At 39.6% G+C, this 14,207-nt stretch overlaps 2 protein-coding genes and 1 long non-coding RNA gene across 8 annotated transcripts in view; 1 reads left to right on the plus strand and 2 right to left on the minus strand.

Moving 5' to 3' along the window:
- The window catches only part of znf512b (zinc finger protein 512B), a 29,753-nt gene extending 26,768 nt beyond the window's left edge, over positions 1-2,985 (minus strand). For 3 of the 6 annotated variants that reach the window (XM_061257337.1, XM_061257338.1, XM_061257332.1), the window contains exons 1-3: positions 2,693-2,783; positions 2,053-2,234; positions 361-486 (exon numbers count right to left, since the gene is read on the minus strand). In XM_061257337.1, coding sequence (XP_061113321.1) covers positions 361-484 — 124 coding nt within the window. In that variant the 5' untranslated portion in view covers positions 485-486; positions 2,053-2,234; positions 2,693-2,783. Of the gene's footprint in view, positions 1-360; positions 487-2,052; positions 2,235-2,692; positions 2,784-2,902 lie in introns of those variants that run through there. The other 3 variants (XM_061257333.1, XM_061257334.1, XM_061257336.1) reach the window with 3 other exon arrangements.
- Positions 2,151-13,997, plus strand: LOC133138513 (uncharacterized). Its single transcript, XR_009709747.1, has 3 exons — positions 2,151-2,208; positions 6,154-6,279; positions 13,769-13,997. It is a non-coding gene; the product is annotated as an uncharacterized LOC133138513 (long non-coding RNA).
- Positions 7,883-14,207, minus strand: part of samd10b (sterile alpha motif domain containing 10b) — a 43,702-nt gene continuing 37,377 nt past the window's right edge. The window contains exon 5 of the mRNA XM_061257339.1: positions 7,883-10,796. Within this exon, the coding sequence (XP_061113323.1) occupies positions 10,774-10,796 (23 nt within the window). The 3' untranslated portion in view covers positions 7,883-10,773. The remainder of the gene's footprint in view (positions 10,797-14,207) is intronic.

A 14,207-nucleotide genomic window follows, 5' to 3' on the forward strand; every position in this document is an offset into this window, starting at 1 on the left:
AGATCTGGACCATTCATTCAACTTCCCTTGTTTGTTTTTGTTCACTTTACCTTACTTTTATTTGCGTATTACTATTATTATTATTATTATTATTATTATTATTATTAAGTTCACTGAGCCACCTAAGCAATTCAAGTCATAGCAGACACAACTTATAGTAGAGGGACAGCAGCAATGACACTTTAGCTGCAGAAAAGTAATAACCCAAATCAACTCTATTTGCACTTCAGATAGTCTCCCCTATCTGAAGCCAACATTACAGCACTTCTCAGAATTCATCACAGCATGATGACACATCAGGTGCCATTTCCTCTCAATAACACAAAACAGGAAGTTGAAGCGATAAGACTGGACTCTTACCATGTTTGCTGTCCTCAGCCTCCACCATCCTGAATGTTTCCTGTGGGTGCGACTGCTTTGAGGGCCGACTCTTAGTCATACCTGAGGACAGCTTCCCCAGCCGAGACCCACTGGATGTCTCCATGCCTACAGGGCACAGAGAAGGGCACTGAGACACAGGGCACAGCACAAGAACCCAGCTGTCAGTCTGTCCTTAGCTCATATAGCTTCAAATGTATCATGTATAGATGAAATACAGAATATGATGGAAAAACATCTGTGTGTGTGCGTGTGTGTGTGTGTGTGTGTGTGTGTGTGTCTGTGCGCATGTGCACGTGTGTGTTTGTGCCAGGGGACCAAGAAATATGTACATAATATCTTCTTTTGAATTCAGACCTGGTTTCTGTAAAGCATCCTTGAGCGATTTCTCTGTAAAAAGTGCTATACAAATAAAATAGATTTGATTTGGCAATAGGATTCATTTAAATGACTATTCATTTTCACATCATAATTTTTTATGGGAAACTTGAACCTTCGTCCGGATATTTTGTTTGGTTTTTGCTGTTACTACTCAGACCCTAATCAAGGTCAATGATGACTATTTTGTACTCATTTTAACTTGAAGCTTTCTAGTCAAGCATAATTTTTTTATTACTGTGTGCATAAAAATTATGCGTCCTATTATTCATTCTGCATGATTGATCAGTTTTCTTCAGGGTAAAAATAAAACACTGCAAGCAAAGTTAGTTAAGACAAGAGCACCATGGACATTGAAACAGCACACACCCTAACATCATACTGACTCCCCCTCCCCTGCCCATGACAAATCTGACTTTCAGCACTCAAAAAATTAGCCAATCCCAGCCACTGAAACAAAATGAGTCCAGCATCCTCAGCACGCACAGGGGAGCTCTCAGTCCTAAATGGCTGAGGGATCGTCCCACACTCATTACTGCTTCCTCTCTTTACATCCCTTCCTTAGAGGGGGATCTGCCAACGTCATGATATGCAACTGGCAGGCCTTCAGCCTGTAGGCCAAGTGAAGCGTAAAGTGGGGAGGGTACCAAGCTCCCTTTACCATGCTGATCGAGCCTCAGCACACAGTGCACCTCGTAAGATCCATCAAACTTCAAATCAGTGAGATCTTTATCAAAGAGAGGCAAGAAGCAGTAGTGGAACGGTTTGTGGTGACCAGATTGGCTCTGGGAATCCGGCAGATCTGAGTCCATAGTTAAAGCCACAAAATATAACAGCGTGCAACCAGCATCAAATATAGGCCTCCATAAATCACAGGCACACAAGATCATCATCATCTTCATTATTAAGAAATATCACAGTAAATTCACCAGAAATAAATAAAATTAAGCACAGCTGGGAATGCCGAGAAATAAGGCAATCTGGAAATGCATTCACACACATGCACAGATTCACTTTCACTTTAAATTAAAGCCATGTCTCACCGTTGATTATAAAGAAGATAAACACCACTTACTGAGCAAACTACACACTGTTTAAGCCCATTTCCAACTGTATATGACATTAACAACTGGATCACCGCTCTACAATAATACTAATAATCAAATGTTACAATGTTAGACAGTGCTGGTGACAGTGTTGCTGATAATAACGTTACTGTAACAATAATAATAATAATAATAATAATAATAACTGAACAAATGCAAAGGCTCTTTCCTTCTAAAAGGCCACACCTACCTGGAATGTTGGAGTCACCCAACACAAGTGGCCGGGCGGCCCGGGTCACCCACGTGGGGTCAGGCTGTACCCTTTGCTGCGTGCCTTTTGATGTTACATGGCAATCACACCTGCTGTCCCGCGAGCCGGATCTGATGCAGACGGACAGTCGTCACGGTCAGTAGCCACGCTTGCAGCCCCTGCTGTGAATGCAAGGGAGGAGGACGGGGGGGCAGAAAAAAAGGAAATGCAAATTAAATAACCTGAACACTTTCACCTTTTTCCAGCCTCCTCAAGCCTGTTTCCTTCATTAATATGTAAACCACGAGGCACTTCTTCAACCTCAATAGTCTCATTAAAAACGAGCCCAAGAAAAAATCGAAAGGCATAAAAGACTGAAACGTCGTTGGCTCCTTGAAGAAAATTTAAAAATACAAGAAGCTTTCTTTTATAGGCAGTGAAGCAAAATGGCGACTTTAATACGAAGGAGGAGTAAAAAAAATCCTTGCGCTGGAGCTAAAGGGAGACAGAAAAATATGTTTAGTGCAGTAATTTTCGATAGCAGCAAGACAGTTGGCTAGAGTAAAAGAAAACCCGACGGAGGAAAATGATCGGAAAGGCTCAACCGCGTTCAATTTTGATGCAGTCGGCGATTCCTTACCTCTGAATTATTTCTATTTTTTATACAGATAATATCTCCGCGGCCGTGTACAGTAATACAGTAATGTGTGCTGGGTCATGCGCGTATCCACTCTACCTTTGACAGTTGTAACTACAGACTAGAGGCAACTTACAAACTCTCGCGTTATTATTTTTGTATCGGGGAAATAATATTCTGATATCTGCTAAATAAAACCAATACAAAACTGACCGTTTGATGCGGCTCAATCGACGTAGGCTACCGCCGCTCAGTCATGACGAAAATGGGTTCGGCTGAATTCACAGACTCAGTGCTAGCTATAGCTGGTTGGTTAATGTTGCTAAACCTTTGCTTTTACAAATTTAGGATTTCGTCCTTTGGAACAATGTAGGCTACATAAAAAGCAAGTCAACATCGGTATTGGCGATGAGTAATTTTATTATTATAGGCCACAACATTTTAACCGTTGCGTGTCCTGTGCATTATTATTTTGACCTATGACAGACGTAACATTAGACTACACGCGTATCACTTTGATATACCTTACAGGAACACTTTAAAATAAACTACATATTTAATGTCCACACATGTATAGAAACACTTGAGAAAATGCATGTTATTGGCTCATAGGACACTTTTCGTAAATTCAGACAGATGGAAAGCAGCGATAACAGAACTGATTTAAATGTGAAACAACGTAACGTCAGCGACTATCAATTACTGGTAGGCTATTTATAAGCTGCTTGTTGGCTATGCCACATAATTGTTTATATGATTGAGAATGGTGGGGGCGATGATGATAATGATAATAATAATACAAAAATATTAATAATAAAGCAAAAACATCTACAGTGGAAGTATTCTAAATATGGAAAACTTTAGCAGTGGAAATAACTTTTATAAACGTCTGTAGAAGAAAGTGTTAATATGTATAAGCACAGAGAATACGTATCTGTACTATATCTATATTATATGTTATATATAAATCTATAAAGATATGATCAGTGTTTGTTTGTGATTAATTTTAAATAATGGTGTAATCAAATGGCGGTTAAAATAGCGTCCAGACGATGGCGGTAGATACCTTTTCATTTCAGTGCCGGTCAGTTCCTTAGAAGAAACTCGATCGTGGGGTTTTACCCTAAAGTGAGGCAGACCCAAACCCCACGTGTGTAAACTTTCAGTGACTTTGATGTTCCCACATATCCATCTCAGTTTATTACACTATGAATACAGTTATGAATAATTCATAACGCATTTTCTCTTATCTGAACGTGCCCCTTTACTGATCATCAATCACTTATTAGATTCTGATCTGAACTGCTTGCTCAAAAATGATGCTATTAGTTATCCTCCACTTTGAAGAAGATTTCGAAGTACGATGTAGGTATTTATAATAATAACATGAATACCAATACGTATTATTGACTATTATTAATAATATGAATAATTGCAACAATAATAATATATTAATAATGATAACAATAATGATACGAAATAAGAAATTACATTATTATTATTATTATTATTATTATTATTATTATTATTATTATTACATTAATAGACTTCCCCATCTAATAAACTTGCTGACTCCAGGTTTGTTTGCATGGTACACATTTTTACTGAAGTAGGACACTTGTGGGACATGGATGGAAGGGACTTCTAAAGGGAAAACATTACCCTGGTGGGAGTGAGATCATTTCACTCCTTAACTTTTTCCTTATCTCCAGTGACAATTTACCTTATCTCCAGTGAGAATTACATGCTTGCCTGGCAAAGGAGTGAAATGTGATCCCTGAAATCCCATGGACACGGTTGTTCCAGTTTATTGCAGAACTCCTTGTCTGGTAGAATGGCCCGTCATTCATTGGCTGAGCTCTGGATGACTGGTCCACTCAGACTGTGGTCCTTTATAGGTACAGTTAAAGCAGCAGGGGGCTCAGAGACATGTGTTTCACTGATTGATTGCATGCTGGCCTTGCTCATGAGACTGGTAAAGTCATACTATAATGTACTTTCTTCCCCCTTTTTTAACACAGCTTAATGGTTATGGTAGGTTATGGTTCAACATCATATAAATCTCTCTCCCTTGCTCACAGACATTAATTAGGGTCTAGTGATTTATGTATCTTGGCTTGCTGATAAAGAAAAAGGGCTTTAATTGATCCTGTTCGCTGTGGAGGGGACCTCACTTCCTTTAACTTACAATTTTTAAAATATATATCATTATGTGTTAAAATATGATGTAATGGTTAGTAGATCTTGTATAGAAGAATGTTGATTTAACACATTGGATGTATATTTAAACATGGCTTATATATTTTTACGTAAACATTTGTATATAGTACAAACATGATGACGACAAGGAGATGACATTTGCTCATGCTGTCTCCTCATGTTCTGTAAACACATTCACTGTGGCGCTATGAACAGGTTTGCGTGTAGTCTCAAAGGAATATAAGGGTCTTTTACACTTTCTATCGTGAGACAGTTATGCAGAATATTTACATTTTTGCTGAGACAGAGTAACACACGCTTCATTATCACATTCTGAGACTGGTCATTAAGTATGGATGTATCGCTCCCAGAGGGAAGAGTTGGACTGACTATGTACACTGAAGTTAACCTGTGGCATTTGAACCTGTTAAGTGTGTGAGGAAGGAGAAACTCAAGGGAAAAGGATAAATGTGATCCCACCAAAAATGCAGCTGATTCTCTAACTTATCAGATCCTCCATTCCTTCCATCCTATCTGCTTTTTATCTACAGGAACAGGAACTGGAGAACAGGAGTTTGCAGTACAGAAAATCCATTGCCAACATATTGCGCTTGGCCATGTCTCTACGTTAATATTCATTAAAGAAGATACATGCAATGTGAATGTTTTGGCTTCCACAGTAGGCAGAAGGAGGTTGGAATGTCAAGAACATGGAACTAAGTAACTGCTAAGCCTAAGGCCCAACTTATACTCATGTCTCATGATTTTTCTAACTCCACTCAGTGTCTGACGTGATGACCAGATCTAAAAAAGGAATCCCACAGGCTGATTATGAGCTGTTATTTGTCAGTTGAATGTTGCATGCTGGGGATGGTCACATTCTCATCAATACACACACAAGGACACAGAAGTTGGGCGGATTGTGACACAGCACATTGAGTTGCTCTGGGCTATGACCCGACACTGTGCACTGAGCTAATCAGTCTCGGAAGCTATGTGACCTCAGGGAGCAGCGACCATTGGCAGAATGGTGTTTCAATGATTACTCACAGTCTATCTCCCCTCTACATGTAGTTTTTCTATTTGTGTTTGCTTGACTGCTTCTGAGTGCCATGGCATAGGAGTCCTTCATCCGCTATCAAATTATCCTATGCTTCAAATCTGACCCCCCCCCCTTCCCCACGTGTGTGTGTGTGCGTGTGTGTGTACTGTATACCACACTCTTCTCACTCTCTTCTTCACATCTTTATCTCTTCTAATTACAGAAGAAGAATGCTTGACATCTCCCGGTAAGTGTGTCAAAGCAGGAGTGAAGTTGTGCATTTCCTGGAAAGATTTACAGGCGGCTGTGACATCAGCTTTCCTGCCGACACTGGGAGGCGTGAGTGCTGGTGAGCCACGCTGTGTCTGAGTGCTGTTTCGGGTGCCCTCTCCTCTCGCTGTGTGATTGAATGGAGATGTGGCACGATTGATTACTGTTATTTATTCCCCTCTCCTGCCACGCCTTTGTGAAGGGATAGAGTGCACAGGAAGGGGTGACAGGCACCTGGGCAGTGAGCGCAGCGAGAGTGTTGTCTCGTGTCCGTTTGCTGAATCTTTACTGTAGGTCGGCCCTACCACCGTGCCATGAGCCACAGCTGCAGGAGCGCTCTCTCCCCGGCCTCTCTGTCACTGTTACTGTCTCTGCTAGAGGTGCAGAGAACCGGCCTTCTGACCAGACACAAGGCCAGCAAGACACACAGGGCACTGTTACTGTCTCTGCTAGAGGTGCAGAGAACCGGCCTTCTGACCATACAACACGGGCAGCAGGACACCCAGGGCACTCTGCGCTATCCTAGCGTTTAGAGAACTCACATCCTGTAGAGGAGGGGGCTTCATCTATGTGTTCAATAACCATTTGTTCTTTGACAATTAAATTCAAGTGTTAGTTTTGGTGTGTTCATTTTCAGCTTTTGCCTAACTCTCCATTAATACTATTTCCATGCCTGAATTACAACCATCTGTATGTCACCAGTAAGTGTTCGTGTGAAATGGGTGTAAAGTCTTTCTGTGACATTGACAGAACTTCTTTGGAACAGTAAATCATTTCTAAGCTTGTCTTCTCATTTTGAAGTTATGTCACAACCAAACAAGAAACTAACGTGGATGCTTCTCAGAGCATCTCCGCAGACATGTGAAGGAAAAACAAAACATTCCCGAGACTCATCATTATAAAAGTTTTTAAAAGAAAACTGTTACAAATTTATCATGACTTAGTTTAATATAGTTTAGTTCTGTTCATCTCTGTTAATGTTTTGCTTGAAAGTTTGAGTGAAATTTGAATTGAAAGTAATGCCTCTCTATCTGCTGCTACGCAAATAAGATAACAAACATTTTTTTAGTGGTCTGTCCTGAGAATAGAGGCACATCTGATAGGCAGTTCTTCCTTAATTAACTTGCACTCCTGTGGTGCTGTTTTAGAGTGCTGTATATAAAAAAACTGTCAAAGAAGCAAAATATTCACTGAGGAAGACAATATGCTGAAATGAATTTTATAGTCTCATCAATAATAAACTTGGAATGCAGAGTCTGTTAGAGTACTCTTTAATTTGATTTCTATCTTTAAGAGAGCAGTGAAAATAATCTCAATCTTTATGCATTCCATTTACAGTATGTTATCTACATACATGTTCTGTTGACATTTGCAGAAAAAATGTTGATGCTTCATGTATAACAGTAATTGTTGATGTTGAAATATACAGTTAAACTGAAAATATATTTTGGCCTATTGTTGACCACTTGCGGGTCTCTTCAAGCAGCACTGCCTGGTATTGATGTAATAACTTTATCTAAATTGTATTACTTGTATAGCAACTTACATTATTTGCTTATAAAGGGCTTTACATTTGATGGAAGATTAAGACTGGAGTATCCCTTCAATCTTTCAAATCACAGTGCAAGATAAGCAAATAAACCAGATAAATCTAAAACCCAGTAAGAAACACAAAGGAAAAATGAGATGTCTGGATTTATTTTATTTAAAAAAGAACATTTCCCCATATCCTGTACAGCTGGTAATTACATGACATTTTCATATGCGTTTTGCATCATGTGTCAAAAATGGAACAAAACACCAGTTTCCCTATAAAAGAAAGTTTGTCTGTTTAACAGTCAGGTTCTCTGACCTCTAAACAGTCAGGGTCTACTGAGGAGATTTGTGACTGTACTTGTGTGGAAAATTGCCAGTGAGGCAGGGAACAATGACAGCCTGGAAGACAGGTCCATGTGAGAGCTCAGTTGAAGCTGAAGGTTTGTGTCTGCATTTCATTCTAATCCGCCGCCCGCTTTGACGTCTCTTAGCATGGTGCTCCTGTCAAAGTCTATTAATTGATATGTTGTATTATAATATGTCTGAGGCATCAACCCGAGGAGTGAGAGCTATGTTCCCGAAATTCAAACCACCCTCCGGGTTTCCATTGATATAGCTACAATGAAGGAAGCTGGGAGCTGTTGCGCCGAGCTGTTGCTGTTTTAGAAAGTACAAGGTTGATAATGAGCAGGTTTTCACTGTATTTTGTCTTATTGTACAGGATTGAGCTATGAGCATTCCACAAGGATACACAGATGTATACTTTTTAAAAAATATATAGATTACTTTTCCTCCCATTGGCTTTCAACAACACAGTTGCCTTCGTTATAGTTACATCATCGGAGGTGGGAACCAGGGTTCAGCTGAGGGCTAGCATTGCTCTGTCATCTAGTTCATGTTTCATTCAACACATCAAAATAGATTTTGACTGCTGTGCCCTTTTAGAGTGGGAAATTACAGTTTGTAAATGCAACATGAATAATATCAGGCGGACAACGCACTGTGCTTCTAAGAAAACAAACATGTATCACCATCTAGTGTTCTGTGAATTTGTGAACTGTAGTACTGTCACATAAACATGAGTCGTTCGTCAATATTCCACCTACTGGTTTGCATTCATTATTATAGGATGAATCTCATCTTGCCAATAGTGTGTCAGCCAATAGCCACAACCATGTTGAACAAGGTGAAGTCCATGCAGATGATCTTAGTTTCTCAGTCATAAATGACTGTTCACAGTGCTACAGGACTTACATTCCTGAGTGCTACATTCTGATTCAATTCTATTCAACATGGCCACTAAACTCACATCAGACCATTGGTTTCCATTAGAATAACAATTACTGAATTTCAGTTTCTATACCTGCCTGACTTCTCATTCATGGAGGTTTATATGCCATAAGACGGAATACCAAGAATTGGAATACAAACATTCCACATATCTGCTCAATTAGTGATTTACACATAAAAAATTAAGAGTTATCATTTTTATGCGATTCAGCTTTGTTAGGAGTGGTTCATTGTCTTCTTGTTACCAGTAGAACCAATTGCTATTCAAACGGTGTATTTTTTGCTTTCATCTGGCAATCTTCACCATATGGCATACTAACTGTGAATGAATACGTTTATTTTTGTTGTATATAAATAAGGCGATGGAAGACGAGTCACAAATCTCATTTTAAAAGATGGGGAATTCTTTCAGAGATCAATGCTCTTTTTTGTTTCAAAGAGTAATTATCAGAAGGAATGCTGAAATAACAATACAATTATTGTGAAAGCTCTACAGTTTTGAAATAACAGACATCACCAGAGGAGATGCTTTCACAGTATTCCTGGACTCACAATCAATGCCTGTTTAATTATTGCTCTAGCAAATATCAAGCGAGGGAACATCATTTCAAAGTCAGAAATCATTTGTCCCTATATTGAATACAATTTAAAAACATTACATTTTTTTAACTTAAATACATTTTTCCCTTGTATTTTCAACAAATTCAAATATACATCAGATATACAGTAGAGGTGTTCATAGAGTGAATATTTCAATCGCTACATGTTTGTTTGTAAGGTGAGGCTTTATAAAGGAGTGGCAATATACTGAATCAGTAACTGCTTTAGAGTATGGTGATCTGTGGGTAGTAAACACATCAGTTAAAGAAGAAACATCAAAGCTATCAATTTCTATGCCTAAATCCTGAGATGAAAATGGCATTATAAACCAAAGGTTAGGATGTGGTATTGGAGAAGCCACATTCAGTGGTGATGAGCTGATGGGGTTGGCCTACAGCTGTGTCACAAAGATCAATCCAGATAAAAGACCAGGAAGTCATGAAGGTATGAACCCTCATTAAACTGAGCCAATCGCCGTTGGTGTGTGAATGTGTGTATGAATGGGTGAATGAGAGGCATCAATTGTACAGCGCTTTGGATAAAGGCGCTATATAAATGCCAACCATTTTCCATTTACCATTCAAACTGCATAAACATTCACAAACATTTGCTAAACATTCACAAATGTTCAGCCTTTTTTGCCCTCCAGCCAGCAAGGCTACTCATGCACTCCACTGGGAAACAGTTTGAGATGGTATTGTGTGGCATATAAGAGTAGTAACAGGAAAGGAGTTGATGGTTGTGTTCCAATAAATAGCTGGAATTTGAGCACAAGTGCAGGCCTGCTAGAATATATCATTGCTGATATATCATAGCCACTCGGTAGTTTCATTCCAACACCTTCCCAAACTGTAACATCCACCAACCTACCCCAAGTAAATAATCCAAAAAGATGATAATCTGAGTGATGTGATTCTGCTTTTCTGTTGTTAGCAATCTTAACATTGGATTACTATATTACAGTATCAGTCTCTCTGCTGAACACAGTATTGTCTTTTTTGAGTCTGTATCTCCCAGTTGGCAGAAATGAATTTCTCCTTTCCAATTCAAGGCATGATCTTCCATACACATATCTGGACTGTGCAGTTCCTCCCAGAGCTATGAGAGATCCTTTGTGTCAGAGAAAGCTGCCAAACGGATGGATGAGCTAAGATAGGTTTCCAAAGGAAGCTAGAAAAGACAGACATACAGAGAGAGAGAGAGAGAGAGAGAGAGAGAAAGAAAATACATAATTCAGAAAAACAAGAGGAGGCATAAGCATGTGATGACCGCTTCCCCTCCCCTCCCCTCCCCCACCCTGGCTCATCGTCTCCACTAGCCCTCTCTTTAAGCAATCACGACCATTGGAGAAAAATTAGGATATATTTAGAAGCTTATTAAAAAGTAAAATTGTCTGCAAATGTTCAGAGTCCTGAGAGTGCCCTCAGTGACTCCCATCGCTGTCTGAGTTAAGCTTTTGCAAATCAATAGGCTTGTTAGAATGAGTCTCTCCCACTTCCACATCAGCCAGAATCAATTCACACACAGTGGTGATTCCAGTGGGTTTTACTGAGGTTCTGGGAACATTAGTGGCTCATTAAGGTGATAAATTTGAGGATAGCCGTGCTAGCCATTGCATTCAAGTAGATCTTGATTTTTTTGCATAGACACAGTGGTAAGTTGCTTTCATAAAACACACCAAAGCAAAAAATGTTTAAATGACATATGTGAAAAGTATCGTGAAACAGTGAATTTTGGTCACACTATGCTGTATTACTTCATATTATAAAAACATTTATGCATAAACTGCAGACCCAAAAAAATAATATTTAGTGTGATTAAAAAAACAAGAACTTTAAAATGTCAAATAATGTCATCTGAGATAATTTGTCTATACTTTCAGGAAAATACCGACATAAAGTGAATGAGACAGGGACCTTTTCACTAAACAAAACCTTGTACAAAGTTTATGGATAACAGAATGAAATAGCTGCACTTTAGGGTGCTATGTGGTTTCCAAGGCAACCAGCCTTTTTGTCAACACAGGACAAGACAAAGGGTTCAAGTTCAAGACACCTCTTTTATATTTTAGAAAAAATAGATGGTTGCCATTTCAGTTCAGAAAACTCCCCCTGAGGCCTAAGGCAATGAAAAAGAGAACCCAAAATGTTAAAACAAAAAAGAAGGGGGGGTGGGGAGGTTAGGGGGTCATGGACTTAATTGACTTAACTTTGTATTCGTACAGTATGAAGTAGACCTTCAGACAGCAAGTGATAGGGGAGGATACTGACAGGCCTTTGAGAATGCATTCAAATGAGGTGTCTGGGAGTCTGCACAGACTTGTTTTTTTTCCTCACAAATTGGGTTCAGAATTTCATCTATTTGGTTACATTCTCTACACTGTCGAAGTTAATGTCACAGGCAGACAGGGAATCCACAAGGGACAGGAACACGGAAAGACATTCCAGACAGCAAGGTTATGACAGACTTCAGCTGCAAGAGTGGACATTTGCAATAACTGACAATTGTTTGGAGGTTATCTAAGTCATCTTGTTCTTTGATAATTACTGAAAGGACAGGGAGATGCAAGAATGGAACAGATGGTGTCTGCTGGAAATGATTATCATTGTGACTGCAGGATGGACAGTTTACAGCAGAGAGACAACAAACAATGAGCGCAACCAATGAGAAATACCAAATGTGTCCCTGTGTCCACAGCAGATGCTTCATCCTGCAGGCCTTATGGCCATACTGTGCTACTAGCCCACATATGCATGGGATGTCACATTGTCTAAATTAAAATAGATAAATTACATTTGCTGAAAATATATTATTTATATATAACTAAATATTATTCAAATGAAGGTTAAAAAACCCCCCTGCTTTTATTTGCATTTTTAACCTATTTTAATCCCTTATTTGTCAGTGACCCATATACATAAAAAATGCACACGTGCATACTATGTGTGGTATGAATTGTCTATTTTTGAGAAGAATATTTCAGATAAAATGTGAAGAGCAATTAGAGTGGTGTGAACATCTGCGTTCCCAGTTAAACTGCGTATGAGCCCGGGAGCACGGAGAGAGCTGACACGCCTGAGAAAATAATGAAGGCCAGAGCAGACAGGTTCTCAAATAACCCCCCTCACACATGCACACATACTGCCTCTGAACCCTGCCACACAAACGCTAAAAAACTCCCGTCAGATTATATATACCTGAAGCACCCGCATGTGTCAGCAAACATTCAGAATATTCTCTTCCACTCAAATATGCATGCTAGCATTACAACCAGCCAGTCAGAAATGATTAAATGTCCAGATACTTAAATACACCCACAGTCATGTAAAGAAAGGTTTATTTGAATATGTCATTGTGTGCATTGTGCACGATGATTGGAAACCAAGCGAGAGCAATACTTGCCTGTCCTTCAAAGGATTTGTGGCCATAATCAATAGAATCATTTTAATATAGTGCTAGTTCAATATAAATAAACCATCATAATGCACAAACCTGAGTTATTCTTTACGAAATTGAGAAAAATGTATGCAATCTCACAGTTGGCTGGATGGCTTTGATTTTATACAAGCCCAGGAATGAATATGAGAGTGAGAGAAATCAGCTAATGTGGCTGACTTCAGTGAACCCACTGCTGTCTCCTCACTCCAAGTGGGTGGGAGAGAGAAAGAGAAACGGGCAAATGTCTATTTAAACATCTTCAAAATTCAAAGTTAAGGAAGGCATGAAATGTTAGCATGACCTATTATTTCAGACCAGCAAAAATAACCTGTTTTTACTTTCAAATTTAGGCCAGACAAATCAGATAGTACAACTTTAAATAAATACCTTACCCATACCATCAATTTAAAATACTTCTATATGCGCATGTAAATATTTCATGAATAGAAAAAGCAGCGTCTACAAGAACCTGCAACCTGAGTTCACCCTGCTGATAAATATGGTCTGATAGATGATAGTGACTATCAGAGACAATTTCATCTGCATCCACACAGTTCTAATTCCTTCTAAAACTCAGGTGTTTCACAAGGCTACCCAATTAGCAATCCCTGGTTCATAGTCAAGGCCTGTTGAACTGTTAAATTAAATTTGCCCCATACTATTAATAGAATTCCTGACACGGTATTTAAATCCTCTCTCCTCAGATGTGTGTGTAGGCCGATTCTGACCCAGGCACGACACATTCCCCCCCCGGGCGGTGAGAGGACCTTGTCTCTGCCCCACTGTACCCATGGACGGCGTGACAGGGGTCTGGAGCCCCGGGGCAGCACTGGAGCGGTCTCAGTCTGTGACCCCTTGACTGACGGGCTGGATTGAAATTGTGCAGCAAAATATTCTGGAGAGAGCAGGATGCAACTAACCCAGTACTCAGTCCTTAAAATCCCCCCCCCCCCCCCCCCCCCCGCCCCCCTCCACTCTTCCCACCACACAGTCCTCACCTGAACCCCTTGTTCATTTACATATAATCATGTTTAATAATCATTTATTTGTCAAGGAGAGTGCACTCTAATAACATTTCTGTAAATGTGCCAGAGTTAGCCAAGGAGACTAATTTCATCTGTAGTCCCTGAGCTACAGACTGTG

This window comes from Conger conger, chromosome 10, assembly GCF_963514075.1.
Source record: "Conger conger chromosome 10, fConCon1.1, whole genome shotgun sequence".
NCBI lineage: Eukaryota > Metazoa > Chordata > Actinopteri > Anguilliformes > Congridae > Conger > Conger conger.